At 43.0% G+C, this 15605-nt stretch overlaps 1 protein-coding gene across 6 annotated transcripts in view; it reads right to left on the bottom strand.

Moving 5' to 3' along the window:
* The window catches only part of IKBKB (inhibitor of nuclear factor kappa B kinase subunit beta), a 41035-nt gene extending 25698 nt beyond the window's left edge, over positions 1 to 15337 (bottom strand). For all 6 annotated transcript variants that reach the window (XR_014493146.1, XR_014493147.1, XR_014493148.1 and 3 more), the window contains exons 1-6: positions 15116 to 15337; positions 9724 to 9818; positions 7806 to 7923; positions 4129 to 4198; positions 1816 to 1904; positions 443 to 532 (exon numbers count right to left, since the gene is read on the bottom strand). Coding sequence is in view for 1 of the 6 variants with exons in the window: in XM_083368335.1 (XP_083224461.1) it covers positions 443 to 532; positions 1816 to 1904; positions 4129 to 4198; positions 7806 to 7923; positions 9724 to 9818; positions 15116 to 15247 (594 nt within the window). In the remaining 5 variants the exon portion in view is untranslated. The remainder of the gene's footprint in view (positions 1 to 442; positions 533 to 1815; positions 1905 to 4128; positions 4199 to 7805; positions 7924 to 9723; positions 9819 to 15115) is intronic.
* Positions 15338 to 15605: the final 268 nt, after the last annotated feature.

Genomic DNA, 15605 nt, shown 5'->3' with positions numbered 1-15605 from the left:
GCTCGTCTCAAATTCAATATGCTTGTGTTCTTCAGGGCAGAGCGCTGGCTCAGTAGTTAAGATATTAGGCTTCTCAGCTGGAAAGCCAGCAGCCCAGATTCAAGACCCGGGTGCCATGCGATGGGAGTGAGCTCCTGTCCTTATCCCAGCTCCTGCCAACCTAGCCGTTCAAAAGCATGCAAATGCAAGTAGATACATAGGTACCAACACAGCTCCGTGACATCATGCTGGCCATATGAGCAGGGAAACATCTTTGGACAGCTCTGGCTCAATGGCCTTGAAATGGGGAGGAGCACACACACACCCCTACAAACAGACGGTAATGACTAGTGGAGCAAAACCCACAGGGACTCCTTTACCTTTACCTTATTATATTCTTAATACGTGAAATCTTATTCTACGATTCTGAAAGCCCCACTGCTTATTCTAAAAGATTGCTTACCAGATACTGCAAAGTCCCAACAAAGGATGTGCAAAGACTGCCTTGATCCAATTCTTTGGCATAGCCCAAGTCAATGATCTTATGTATTAACTAAAGAAAAGCACAATGATGAGATATGTGAGCATGCTGAGAATGCTGGGAGAGAGAAATGTAATTTATTGTCTGGGTTCGCTCGACTTTCTAAGCCCAAGTATGCTGGATTATTATTTAACATGTTGTGTAAAATCAGCTAATACGATTGGCAAACCATGTTTTATACTGCAGACGGTGGCCCAGACACAGACTATTGTAGATTATTCAATAAATTAGAATCAATATCTTGTATAAATGTAACTGCATTTTATTGCAAACTCTTAATGGGAAGTGGTGTATCAATTATTTAAAACAATCACTCCCTGGAAAGATACAATTAAATGCCTCCGGCAAGACCACAGAGGTGTCTGAAATCCTAATCCTTTCTTGTTCACAAGAAGGGGGCCACAGAAGCGATGCACAGTATGGCTAAATTTGGAAAAAAAGATCCACAAAAACCAGCCTGCCTACGGAAGCTGAATAGCAAGATCTCCATACAGTGTATCATCAAAACAAACTGTGCAACAAGCCAAGAACTGAGTAGAACAGGGGTGTCAAACTCAATTTCACTGAGGGCGGCATCAGCATTGTGGTTGCCCTCAGGGGGCCGGGTGGGCGTGGCCAGGGTGGGCATGGCCTACTGGGTGGGCGTGGCTAGAGTGCATATGGCCTACTGGGTGGGCTTGGCCAGCTCTACATCGTTCGCATCAAGGGTGCCTATGGGGGCCTGGGCAGAAGTGGGACAGATCTGAGGGTCTCTGGCAGGAGGAGGGTCTCAGGGCCAAGGCAGTGGGGGCCGTTCCCTCACTGTTTCCAGGATGGCTTCGCGGGCCACATGAAACCACTTTGCGGGCTGGCTCCGGCTCCCGGGCCTTGTGTTTGACATGTCTGGAGTAGAAGGAAAAGAGTCGAGGAAAAGGGCTGAGTTAAGAGGAAAAAGGTTCCTAAGCCCTTTGTACACAAGAAAGCAGCCCTGAAAGTATTGTTTACACCACCCAGATGGGTGGACTTCAACAACCCTGACTGGGGAATTTTGGGAGTTGAAGTTCACCCAACTTCTGGGAGTTGAGGTTGAGAAAAAGTGAATTAGTTAATTGAGCAAGCGACTGAGCATTAACTACCTCCAGATTCTATTTCCTTCTTTTTCTGACTAAATGTGAGAGGTCCGTCTCTAAAGAGTGAATGAGAGCCATCCCCAGTCTTCTCCTCATATGCCACATTTTTGACAGAAGGGAAGAGCTATGTCTAACCTCCTGTACTTTATGAGGAATGAGGAAACGTACCAGAAGAATCTTACTCACCCTCTCTTCACCTTGTTGCAAAACTATGTTCTCTGGTTTCAGGTCTCTGTGAATGATTCTGTTCTCATGAAGGTAACGCAGGGCTGAAGCTGATATTGAGAAAAAAATTACAGCCAACCAAGTCCATCATATTAAACAAATACTCCACTGTGTTTTCAGACAAACTGAAACAGGTTCAGAAAAGTAAGTCAGGTGGATCAAAGGAACAGAAACGATGCTTTACATGGAGAGACTGAAGAATTTGAGTTTGCTTAGGTTTGAGAAAAGATGGCTCTGGAGAAGCATGATCCCAGAATTTAATCTGAGTCGTTCACCAGGTCCAGAGACTTAGTCTTCTGAGAACAAATCATGCATTGCAAAGATCTATTGGAAGTGGGAGATACTTCCAATGTAATCTACCGGATCCCCTGCATGGATTGCCCCTGTGACTATGTAGGATAGACAGGGAGGAAGCTAACCACCAGACTGCAAGAACACAAGCGAGCACTCAGATGAGGAGCCCCGAACTCATTGGTAGCCTCACACGGCAATGAACAAAAGCATACATTCAATTTTGCAGCTACTAAGATTGTTGGTCGAGCAGGTACAAAGATAGCCAGGAAAATGATTGAGGCCTGGGAAATGGGCTCCTTGTCAGTCAACAGGAGTGCTGATTTACCACCAACTTATCAGGTACTTAGGAGCCGAGGACTTGGCAGCACAAGGAAACAACAGCCAATAGCCAGCCATCAACACACCAACCAACCCATACACTCAACCAGGCACCACAAAAATGCATAGAATAGCCTAAAGCACACATTCCTATAGAGAGAAGTACCCTGAGGATGGGCTCCAGCACGAGTTCAAAAGTTCGGAAAACTAAACCTTTGGTGGCCGACCCAGATTGGATCCTGCAACATTATCCTGGGACACGTATATTTGCCTTTATTCGTAAGCATGATTCCAACTGTGGACTTGGGTCCTGCTAGTTACTAGGAGCAGGGTTTTCTCTACAGCAGCTACTCATTTATGAAACTTTCTGCTTAAGAAAGTACAACTGGACCACCCACCATGGCTTCAGGTGATAGTTTAAATGTAATATTGCAATTTTAATGGACTTTTGGATGAAATTTTTACATTACTTTATGGCAGTGTTAAAACATAATTTATAATGCATTTTATTTTCAATTAGTGTTTTGTGCATTGCTCTGGACTTTCTTTGGGAAAATCACCATCATCATCACTCTTCAAGGCTATTGGCCAACAATGTGTTCTTTATTAACTAGAGTGCAGGATCAGATCTTAAGTGACAAAGAGACAGACGTTGATTGTATGTATGATAAAATCTCCTTAATGAAACAGCAGTTCAATGGAGTCAGCAACCTAATGTGGGAGTGGTTTTTTCTTTCCTGGGTGCATTCAAGCAGAGACTAGACAACCTTTTTGCCAGAGATACTTTAAGATGGGTATCTGTCAAATATAGAGTCAACTGAATGGGTTAAATGACCTTTTGTTAGACTAGGACAGGGGTAGGCAACCTCGGCTCTTTTATGACTCATGGACTTCAACTCCCAGAATTCCTGAGCCTGCTGGCTCAGGAATTCTGGGAGTTGAAGTCCATGAGTCATAAAAGAGCCGAGGTTGCCTACCCCTGGACTAGGATTTGATGATAATGCGGGGGGGGGGGGGGGAAACAGCAGAAATGTCAGACAACAACACTACAAAGACTCAGAGCACCGGAAGCAGGGAAAGAGCATTTAAATAAGGCCACTGAGCAGAATCTGTCCTCATGGAATATGAGCAGTGCTATAACGCTCTAAAATGGAATGACTGCTGAGGCATACAGGCATTAGTTAACCTCCTCAATGTATAAAAACATAGAATCATAGGGCTGGAAGGGACCTCAAAGGTCTCCTAGTCCAAACTTCTGCTTAAAGCAGGAGACCATACACCCACCCTGGTCAAATGATTGTCCAGTCTATATTTTTAAAAACTTCCATTTTTCCTGCACATGATCTATGTTATTAATTTTAAAAAAATACCCAGAGCATTTTAGAATGAGCATTTTGCCTTAAAAGATTAAACTGAAAAAGGAGGAACAAAAAGGAGCGGCAGGAAACAGATTTCAAATTTGCTAAACTGAATCAATAGCATGAAAGCAATTGTAATAAATGCAGTGCTGTTAATGCATGTGGTTGCTTCCATATGCTCATCTGGCAGGCCGTTGCTGGAATATGGCCAAACTCGGAACTGTTTCAACTCCACTCTGCTATCTTTGATCCACTTCTTGAGGATTTCTTACTTTAGATCTGGCCCCCAACATCTGATACTTACCAATATCTGATAATAAAATGAGAATTTCCTTCTCACGCAGGCCACAACAATTCTCAAACTGGTTCAGATGCTATGGAAGAAAAAGAAAATAACTTTTCTTTATATAGGTTTTGCATTTTGCAGGATAGCCAAGTAATTTTGTTTTATTTTTCATGAATCTATCACTTAGTTCTACAAGGGGAGATCTGTCAACTAACAAATAACATTTCCAGAACTGACTTTCAGAACTTCTATCAAGTCTAAATGTCTTATGAAGATTCTCAATCATCCAGGTCATGTCCCAAAGGTACTTTAAAGCACACTTGCCTTTTGGAAAAATTTGTCTTTGGCTATATCAAGCCCAGCAGTACAGCTCTTCTACGCTGTACAGGTTCTCAAAGCAGGATATATTTATATTCTGTATCTAAAATCATAGCGCATCTTGAAGGTAAAATAAGTTTTGGGTCCCAAAGAAGAGTGGGGTAGAACAGACTTTACAAAACAGCATACTAGAGGGAGACGATTTTGATGTCACCAGCCTAGCATTTAGCAATGTGTATGGAACTGCGGGACGCGGTGGCTCAGTGGGTTAGGACGCTGAGCTTGTCGATCAGAAGGTCGGCAGTTTGGCGGGTCGAATCCCGAGTGCCACGTAACAGAGTGAGCGCCTGTTACTTGTCCCAGCTTCTGCCAACCTAGCAGTTCGAAAGCACGTAAAAAATGCAAGTAGAAAAATAGGGACCACTACGGTGGGAAGGTAACAGCATTCCATGCGCCTTTGGTGTCTAGTCATGCCGGCCACATGACCACGGAGACGTCCTCGGACAAGCGCAGGCTCTTCGGCTTTGAAACGGAGATGAGCACCGGCCCCTAGAGTCGGAAACGACTAGCACACATGTGCGGGGGAACCTTTACCTTTATGGAACTGCGGTGACCCAGCAGGACATCCCTGACCTACAACCACAATTGGGACTCAGGCTTCCGTCGCTAAGGGATGAGTTTATTAAGTGAGTCATGCCTGATTTTGTGACCCTTTTTTCCATGGTCGTTAAGGAAATCATGTGGTTGTTAAGCAAATCTGGCTCCCCCCATTGACTGTGCTTATCAAGAGCTGGCTGGGAAAGTTACAAATGGCAACTCTGAACAGTCGTTAAACAAATGGTTGCAAGTCAAAGACTACCTATACAAGTAGGAACTGAGTGCCATACAGAAGGCAAGTTTTGCAACAACTGAAATTTAGTACCGAGTCCTGCTTTAATGAAGTAAATGTGGATTTCTCTTATTTTGACAACTGGAAATCATATTCCCCAAAATTTTCCATAACCCTCCTTGGAGAAGGATGATTTTTTAAATTTTTTTAAAGTTGTTTGTCATACTTCAATCTCTGGTTAATATGTTTTGCAAATTAGAACATTATCTATTATAAAGGGTTTTTTTTCCCTAAGGGAACAGGATGTATAAAAGCCTCCACTGGAAAAGATGCAAAAATTAATTACTTCACTCATCAGGAAGCTGAATCCTCCAGGTTTCTGAGAGATGAGATAGTCTCCATAGAAATAAAATCCTGAAACATTTTACATTTCTCTAAGTATTTATTTTCCACTTCAGAGGGAAAAAAATGTTCTGGCACAATTAATCTATCAACCTACTGGAATACAGCCAACTCATACCAACATGAGATATATTGAATTTATTTACAGTTGGGGAGGATCTACTATACACTATCATCAGATTGTTGGGTGTAAAAGCTGACACAACTAATACCGGTAATATTCCAGTTCTGGACTCAGGACAAACAGAGATGTTTCTCCCCCAGAATCTCATTCTTCACTTGCTGCCCCCAGTCTCCGATGATCTTGCACTCATGTCTGTCTACACTGCAACCACTTGGCCAGAATAACAGAGTAGGAAGGGACCTTGGAAGTCTTCTAGTCCAGTGGTCCTCAAACTTAGCCCTTTTATGAGTTTTGGACTTCAACTCCCAGAATTCCTCAGCCAGCGTGCCTGGCTGAGGAATTCTGGGAGTTGAAGTCCACAAGTCATAAAAGGGCCAAGTTTGAAGACCCCTGTTCTAGTCCAACCTCCTGCTCAAGCAGGAAACCCTATAATCAATGGCTCTTGATCTGTGGTCCATGGAACCCTGGGGGGACCACGATCTTGTCACAGGGGGGGTCTGCGAAAGCTTGAAGAAACATTATGATTTAAATCTTAAGTATTGGTGGTCCGTGGACATGGTCCGTGGCCACGGAAGATATTTAAAGGGGGTCTGTGTGAAGAAAAGGTTGAGAACCACTGCCCTACACCATTTCAGACAAATGGTTGTCCAATCTCTTCTTGAAAACTTCCAGGATTGAAGCACCCTTAACTTCTTGAGGCAAATGGTTCCACTGATTAATTGTTCTAACTGGCCATGCCAGCGACTACGTTATATGGGCCTATATCTTGGGAATCAGCCATTCGTAAGAATATTATTGAATATACAGCTGACCGCTTAGGAATGTCTTTTTTGGACAGAGAAGCCAAATCTGCTTTGTCAGCTGCCTTAACCTCTTTTGAAAGAGTCGTCCCAAGGAATCCAGAGACAAGAGAGAACGGCTATGTCGGGCTTGCAAAAGGAAGAGCATGTTTGTAGTCAACACCATCTTCTCAATTTCATTTGTTCGTTCTTTCTACATTTTAATGTTTATTTTTCCATCCTGATTAAATCTTTTCTCTGAGTCACATAAAAAGTGCACTGAAACTGAAGAAAGAAAAGAGTGTTCCAGGATGATACGTCCTTTGAAGCCGGAACTGGAAAAGGGCTTTCTCAGATCCAGGAAAATACTGCCTTGCTGAAGAGTTTGCTTACCAAAACAGAAAGTAACCCGTTTTTTGACACTTGCTTTCATTTTAAGAAATAGTAAAAACAAAAGTTCTATGCTACGCAGAGCGATAAATTTTATTTTAATTTCTTCAAATTACTACCAGTTTACAGGCTCATTTCATTAGATTTGCCTTACATAGCTCAACTTATAAGAATTAAAAAGCATTTAATTTTTTTTAACAATTTCTGATAATTTAATTTCCCTTTTTGGACAGAATCATTGTGCTAGGAAAAAGCCAAAGTGGAACATGTCATAAATCTGAAATCGTATCATAAGTACTTTTGGGGGTGGGTGGGTCTGTTCTAACTGTGAATAATCACTAGGTGAAGATTACCTGAATCTAAGGATAAATTAATTTCATAATAGCACTTAGACTTATATAGTGCTTCATAATGCTTTACAGCAGAGGTCCCCAACCTATGGACCACAGCCCACATGAATGGCTGGCCAGTGCACACGAGCATGTGTGCACACTCACCTCCCCTTATGCTGGTGCTAGTTGAGCTGCGAGCCTCTTGCCGGCGCTAGCTGCTCCTATAACTGCTATACACTAAGCAACAAGTTGTTTCAGAAGAATGCAGCTTCTAGATTAGTTATTTCTCCACCTTGGCAACTTTAACAAGTGTGAAACTCAACTCCCAAATTTCTCCAAACAGCATGGCTGGTTCAGAACTGTAGAAGTTGAAGTCCACACATCCTAAAGTTGCCAAGGTTGAGAAATATCATTCTAGACCCATGCCAGATTTTCAGGCAAGACCCGAACTATGCTCTGGAAAGTTAAAAGTATTTTCATTTCTTTCTGGCATGCAGGAACGTAGGTGCCAAAACACTCACCCTTCTAAGATCTCCTCCTTGGCAATATTCCATAGCCAGCAGTGGCAAGTCATTGGGTGCACCATTTTGCATCCCTTCTGGAACATCCCGGGCAGCTACCACATTAGGATGATTTAAACTATGAGAAATAAAACACATAGAGAATACACAAAAACTTGTGCAAACCTGGCACTCAACTTTAAAGCAATGACTTTATTGAATGCCTATATGTTAAGTGGCTAAGACAATAGAATAGAATAGAATAGAATAGAATAGAATAGAATAGAATAGAATAGAATAGAATAGAATAGAATAGAATAGAATCTGGAAGGGACCTTGGAGGTCTTCTAATCCAGCCCCCTGCTCAAGCAGGAGAACCTATACTATTTCAGCCAAGTGACTGTCTAGCCTCTTCTTAAAAATCTCCAGGGATGGAGTGCCCACCATTTCTGGAGACAAGCTGTTCCACTGTTCCACTGTCAGAAAGCTTCTCCTTAATTCCAGGTTGCTTCTCTCTTTGGTCAGTTTCCAACCATGGTTTCTCGTCCTGCCCTCTGGTGCTTTGGCGAACAACCTGACCCACTCCTCTTCTTTGTGGCGGCCCCTCAGATACTGGAATAGTGCTATGATGTCTCCCCTATTTCTTCTTTTCTTTAGACTAGCCAAACCCAGGTCCTGCAGCCGTTCTTCGTATGTTTTAGTCTCCAGGCCTTCTCTGAATTTTTTCCAAACTCTCAACATGTTTTTTGTGATAAGGTGACCAAAATTGGCTGCAGTATTCCAGATGTGGTCTTACTAGGGTTTTATAAAGCGGTACTAATACTTGAATGCTGTAACTTTGCAAAGGATTCTGGGGCACATTCAAAAGTATACTCTATCATTTTAATCCTCTGCTCACATCATCAGCCTATGCAAGCAGCACTCTTGTTCAAAATCCTTTGTTATCATACAGATTAAATATTTTAAGTACATTGTGTTATACTTTCAGTTCCGTGTATTCCTACGAAAATTAAATATATATATAAAATACAACTCTGCAAATCATACATTGCAAGATTAAAATAATTTAAGGTGAATTACCAAAAACCAAATGAGCGATAAATGCTGATACTATTTATGCAGAAATATATGTAATAGTATATTAATTAAAGATACCTTCATTTTGAAAAAGAAATACTGCAGAATTAGTTATTAAATTCCACCACAAAATAAGCAACAAGATCTCACACTGCGCTTTATACACAATCTAAAGATAAACAGCAAAAGAAAGATTTTTCTAACTCTCAAAGACAAGCATGAAGGGATCTCACTTCAAACAGATTGTTACTCAGGTAATCCTTAATCTTTTTTTTTACTATATACCGCTAAATATTGTAATTTACTTCAGAACAAACACACTTAGAATGACACTGTATTTCTATCTGACACTGATTAATTTCTTGACCTACAGAATGTTCTGTTTTGTTTTGGCACGCTCTTAAGCTTTCTGATCATCCTGAGTTTGCTTGCTGTTTTATGACCATCCAGGATTCATGCAGAGACCTTGGCAGCTTACTATGTTTTCCACTTCAACCGATACATGCATATATTTAATGCTTTACATATACCTCAAAAGGTTAGATTGTCTCAGAAATAGTCAAATTTGGCAACTCTGGATGTACGTCAGTACCATCACTGTTTCCACTTTCATAGGCTCAGGGTGTTGAGATTTGGCTCTACGAAGGTGGGACTTTGGTTTAAGACAAAATAAGTAATTCTTTTTCAAGTGACACACCAGGAAGCTCCACACTTTGGATCATGTTACCCATGCCATCTGGTATTTGACATCGGCTAAATAAATACTTATGCAACAGGATTATAATCTTCATGCTAATTGCTAAATCAAATGACTACTTCTCACAATATTTGTGGAAACTTTGTATTTTGCAGTATTACTCACCGTTTCATGATCTGTATTTCCAAACACCATCTTTCTCGGTTGCGGAGGCTCAGCTCCTGACGACACTGTTTGATTGCAATTTGCTCTCCAGTTTCCTATAAAAAGAGGATTTTTTTTTTCGTTCTTTCTCCAACAATGTAAATACAATGTGAAGACATTTTAAACTCTCAGGAACTGTAACAGGAATGTTAAGCTAGCTTTATACTTCATGTAAGTCATGATAAGTTTTAGTCATGATTTATCTTTGAGATGTGCCACTATATGAATTTGATAAATATTAAATAAGCCATGGTAGACAGTTTATACATAAATCTTAGTCAATATATCACTGTATCAAACCCATATAAGCTACTTTATGGCTTAGCATGATGAATGAACTCTGCCAGTGTGCTAGAGGGATATAATAATAATAATAAAGTTGGAAGGGACCTTGGAGGTCATCTAGTCCAACCCTCTGCTCAGGCAGGAAACCCTATACCAGGGGTCAGCAACCTGAAACAGTGAAAGAGCCACTCGGAACCAGTTCCCTCACAAAAGGAAAAACTGGGAGCCGCAAAAAATGTGTTCACATGCGCGTACATGCGTGCATGCACAGAACAGGGTTTGACTGAAGAGTGGAGCCAAGGCGAGATATGCACCTACCCTGCATATTTGAATTGATTGGTTGAACTTTTTTAGTCCCTTTTTTTTTGTACTGCACATGGCAGAGGACTGGGAGCCGCAGGAGACGGCTGAAAGAGCCGCATGCGGCTCCGGAGCCACGGGTTGCAGACGTGTGCCCTATACCATTTCAGACAAATGGCTGTCCAGTCTCTTCTTATAAACTTCCAGTTTTGGAGCTTCTGGAGGCAGGTTGTTTCACTGGTTAATTGTTCTAACTGTCAGGAAATTTCTCCTTAGTTCCAGGTTGCTTCTCTTGCTGACTTCTTTCCATCTTTTGCTTCTTGTCCTGCCTTCAGGCGCTTTGGAGGATAGCTTGACTCCCTCTTCTTTAGGGCAGCCCCCGAGATATTGGAACACTGCTATCATGTCACCTCTAGTCCTTCACTTCATTAAACTAGACATACCCAATTCCTGCAGCTTTTCCTTATATGTTTTAGCCTCCAGTCCCCTCATCATCTTTGTTGCTCTTCTCTGCACTCTTTCTAGAGTCTCCACATCTTTTTTACATCGTGGTGACCAAAGAGATCAGAAGATCTTGTTAAATCTGAGATCACAACAGCCCTTTGATAATTACTTTGATATTTCATGTTGTGACAGTCTTTTTTATTTTCTTGTTCCTCTTCTCCCTACCATCTTTCACTAGGAGAGCCTCTTGTTAGGATCTGTAGAGATCCAGGAGACAGTCATTTCCCCCCACCAATCTCATTAGCAGAGAAACAGATCTTCTAGGAGGTAAAATCACATGCTTTCTTGCTGAAATCCCCAGATCCACCCCGACTGTCAGCCTGGCAATTCTCACCTTGCCCTGCATAGAATAGAGGACACAATTTCAATGTGCTTTCTCCAGTCTGACTATTAAGAATGGTTGTCAACCACCCTGTTGCTGACAATGATGGAGCTGTAGTGAATATCTCTGAAAAATGCCAAATTGAAGCAAGCTGAATCCATGTTACATATAATTTGGCCAAGTTCTCTTTTTGTCAAATGGTGTTTCCATTACCCCTTTTCTGTTGCTTTAGACTTCACTTTCCCTTTCTCTCTTCCTGAATTAAAGCTTTCATGGCCTTACGGTCATGAACAAAAAATCAAAGATAACATTTCACACAATATGAGAAGAGGATTCTGGTTCTTGCAAGCTTCTACCACAATGATTTGTTTTCCTGGAAGAGCAATACACATTTAGGGTTTTCTATTGGCTTTGTGAAATCTAATCTTAGCTATGATCTATTCTAGGTTAATGCATAGCATCCATATCCTTCTACTGAAGTGCACTGTGTGCCCTAATTGGAGAGGGAGCGTAAGGCTGTGAAGTGAAGAGAATAAAAGCATGACTTAACAACTACACACACTAAGGACAGAAACAAAATATTTCTGCATGAGGTTCTTATAATGCAGGTAACCTAAGCACTTTTTAAAGCAACCACCATACTGCAAATTATTCACAGATTCCTGAATGCCAATTGTACAAGCAATGCCATAAAAAAACTTGCATTTGGTTGAGACCGTAGATTTTAATATGCTATTAAATGGTGGAACTGATGGCCATGTTCATCATACAAAATTTCCAATTTGAGACTCAATTCCTTAGAAGAGGACATTCATCTTCATTCAGATCAGAGCTTCCCAACCATATGCCTATTACAGGAGGATCTCAGAAATCATTCTGGTGGGACATGACAAGTCCTTGCAAAGGTAAGTCTTCTATATTTTATTCTCTTCATTATAATAAAAGAATGCTGCAGATATCTTCCTTCTTACTTTCAACCATCGAGGACTGCTGAGAGTCCCAAATCTGATGGAGTGACATTTAGAGGGACATGTGCTTGATAATGGTCAGTGATAGTCCCACGGATATTCAGTCCATCCCTATTATACTTTCAAAGTGGACACCTGAAGACCTTATTGCCAGAATAGTGGTACACCAAGGCCTTCTTGCCGTTATTTAATTAATTTGCCGTCCATCTAGTTTCAAAGCAACTCTCGGTGGCTTACAGCCTAAAAACATTAAAATTATCCAAAATACAGATTCCTAACCCAATAATTATGGGGGTTATGTTACTTTAAGATTGTTATTTTTTTTGTTTTAAAAAAAGGGTTTTATATTTAGGCTTGTTATTTGTAAGCCACTGGGAGTCTTTGGAATTAAACTAGCAATCCAAAATAAGGAATAAGGAATAAATGCTCAAAACCAAAACTCATGGATGCCCTCTGCTCTTTCTGAAATTGATTATTGAAATATATTTTAATTTTATAATTACATCTTAGCTGTTCTGAGGATTCAGAAATGAAACACCGTACAAACTGATAAAGGACACTGCAAACCAGCAAAGCCCAAAAGCTAGCTAGGAAAAGCTCAAAGCCAAAACCCTCAATACCTACTGTTATTTACTCTTTTCTGTTTTCATTTTTTTGGTTCAGAAATAAGGCACCGCTGAGACAAAGAAAGGAAGATAAAACTAAATAAACAAGAACACTAAAAAAAAGCTAGGAAAAACTCAAAGGCAAACCCACTGATGCCCTTTGCTCCTTCTATATCCGATTATTTTATATTTGCAGAGTCCTTGCTGCTTTGTTTTCTTGCAAATGTTTTGTTCCCAGACTAGGTAACCTCTTCTTTGCTGTGTTTATTATATACAGCAGCTTGTCTGGCCAGTGTTGGTGGAGATGCTGCGTTCTCCTTGATAATTCCTGCTTGATTGTTTGTCTGAGTTGATAGTTCTTTCATTAGGGTACTGTTTATTACTTTTGTCAGATGTCAATCTTGATGTTAATCCCTTATCTGGATGTTTATTACTGGCAGGGAGGCGTTCTCATCTTTTTATTTCCTTTTAGGGCATTTTTTCTATCTCTTTTGAATAGTGTGTAAATGTTTATCTGGGACGACCCAGGGCCCCGAACGAAGACAAAGCAGTTGGCTGGCAAGAGAAACAGTCCTTTAATCACTGCCCATCTTCCCCAAAAGCTCCCACATATGCTGGCAAGAGATCAACCAATGCACACACAGGCAAGACAGATAACACCAAAACAAAACAAAAACGTAAAGAGTCCTTTTAACTCTCGGCTTGCTTGCAGTCTGCAAAGAGAGACTTAGAAATGTCTTCTGTGGTTGTGAAGCAGGAACCAACCGGTCCGGATTTCAAGGTGTCCAGGTTAGACAAGAGCACAATTCACTAACTCAAGATAACCGGCAAATGCCCCACGGCGTCTCCTTATATCTTAGTCCCCAAGTGTGCCTTGTGAAATGCGGCCGGACGCTCTCCTCCCGAGCAATTGACTGCCTCCCTTGTTCTCTCCTCCTCTCTGCCCTCCTTGCTCTAGGACAGGGGTAGCACAGCTGACTCAGGAATTCTGGGAGTTGAAGTCCATGAGTCATAAAAGAGCCAAGGTTGCCTACCCCTGCTTTAAGATAAGGGGGAGGGGGGCTTGCTCCTCGCTTGCACTCTGCCTTTCCTGTTCCGAACCTGAAGGGCCCTGGCCTGCCTCAGCCTGCTCTTCCCTACAGTCCTCCCAAGCCACAGACACCCCCTCCTGGGCCTCAACCATGTCTTCCTCGGATTCGATGCTGGTACATAGCTGTAATCGTTTTGATATATGGTAGCAAGATAGCAAGTGTGTTAGTGAGCAGGGAGGTTGATAGATATATGATTAGATAAATAGGTATATAGTAGATAAATACAGAGAGCAATATATAATAATCACACACACACACACACACGGCAAATCTAGACAGCACACTAAAAAGCAGAGACATCACCCTGCCAACAAAAGTGCGTATAGTCAAGGCTATGGTCTTCCCAGTTGCAATGTATGGCAGTGAAAGCTGGACCACAAGAAAGGCCGAGCGCCAAAGAATTGAGGCCTTTGAACTATGGTTCTGGAGAAGACTCCTGCGAGTCCCTTGGACTGCAAGGAGATCAAACAGGTCAGTCCTAGAGATCAACCTTGACTGCTCTTTAGAAGGCCAGATCCTGAAGTGGAAACTCAAATCCTTTGGCCACCTAATGAGAAGGAAGGACTCACTGGAGAAGAGCCGAATGCTGGGAAAGATTGAGGGCAAGAGAAGAAGGGGACGACAGAGAATGAGGTGGCTGGATGGAATGACTGAAGCAGTAGGCATGAGCTTAAATCGGACTCCAGAAGATGGTAGAGGACAGGAAGGCCTGAAGGAACGTTGTCCATGGGTTTGCGATGGGTCAGACACGACTTCACAACAATATGTTTTCATAGATTTTCACAGGTACATGTATGTAGGTCTTGGCGTATTCAGGTCTTTTCTCGTGTAAGATTGATAGTGTCTTGGCAACGTTTTGACGAGATCCCACTCGTCATCTTGTCTTGGCTTTGTGCTTATATACACAAACACACAAACACACATATACACACATACATACATTTTTAAATTCTGTTTCAATATGGCTGACTTAAAACCCTCTCAGAGGTGGAGGGAAGTAAGTGATCCCTAAGTAAGAAAGAGCAAGAAGAGGCAGGACCGCCAAGAAGGGAAAAAGAAAGCTGGGCAAAGCGCCCCCCCCCACCAAAGGCCCCGCTCTGAGGCCTTATATGGGGGGGGGACGAGGAAGGGAGGGGCGGGGAGGAGCCCCACTGTGGCTCGAGGGCGCGACGGCCTCCCACAGGCGCAAGCTCGACTCCCCTTCCTCCCCCCTCCCTTCCCGCCTTTTTCCCGCCAATTCCTGTCAGGCGCGAGCGCGCGCGCGGGGGCCCCCCTCACCTTGTGCTGCCACCGGATGACGTTGCCGAAGCCGCCGGTGCCCAGCCGCTCACGCATCTCCCACAGGCCGCAGCTGCTCAGGGGCTGCAGAGGCGCGGGCGGCGAGGGCGCGGGCGGCGGCGGCGGCGGCATGGCTGGGCCGGAGGAAACCGGCGACAGCCTAAGGAGAAATCGTTGCCGCCTCAGCAGCAGCCGCGCTAGGCCAGGCAGCAGCCACTTCCGCGTCGCGAGGAGGAAACAGGGCGGTGGCCTGGAGGCCGGGTCTTAAAGGAGCAGCTCCGGAGGAGGCGGGGAGCCCGCGGAGCCGGCTGAGCGAGGCCCGGCGTCGGGGTCGCGCTGCCGACGAGGGAAGGCCCGCCGAGGCTCCAGACTGCAGCGCCTTGGCCGGCCAATAGAGGGCAGCGAAGGGTCGAGTTCTTGAGGCTGTGCTGCCCCCTGTTGGCCGGCAGAGGCTTTGCAGTCGCTCCCAGCCCTAGTGTAGACTCCGCAG

Source organism: Vipera ursinii, assembly GCF_947247035.1.
Source record: "Vipera ursinii genome assembly, chromosome: 8".
Classification (NCBI taxonomy): domain Eukaryota; kingdom Metazoa; phylum Chordata; class Lepidosauria; order Squamata; family Viperidae; genus Vipera; species Vipera ursinii.
The sequence above is the reverse complement of the archived record's forward strand: the minus strand, read 5'-3'. Positions and strand labels throughout refer to the sequence as shown.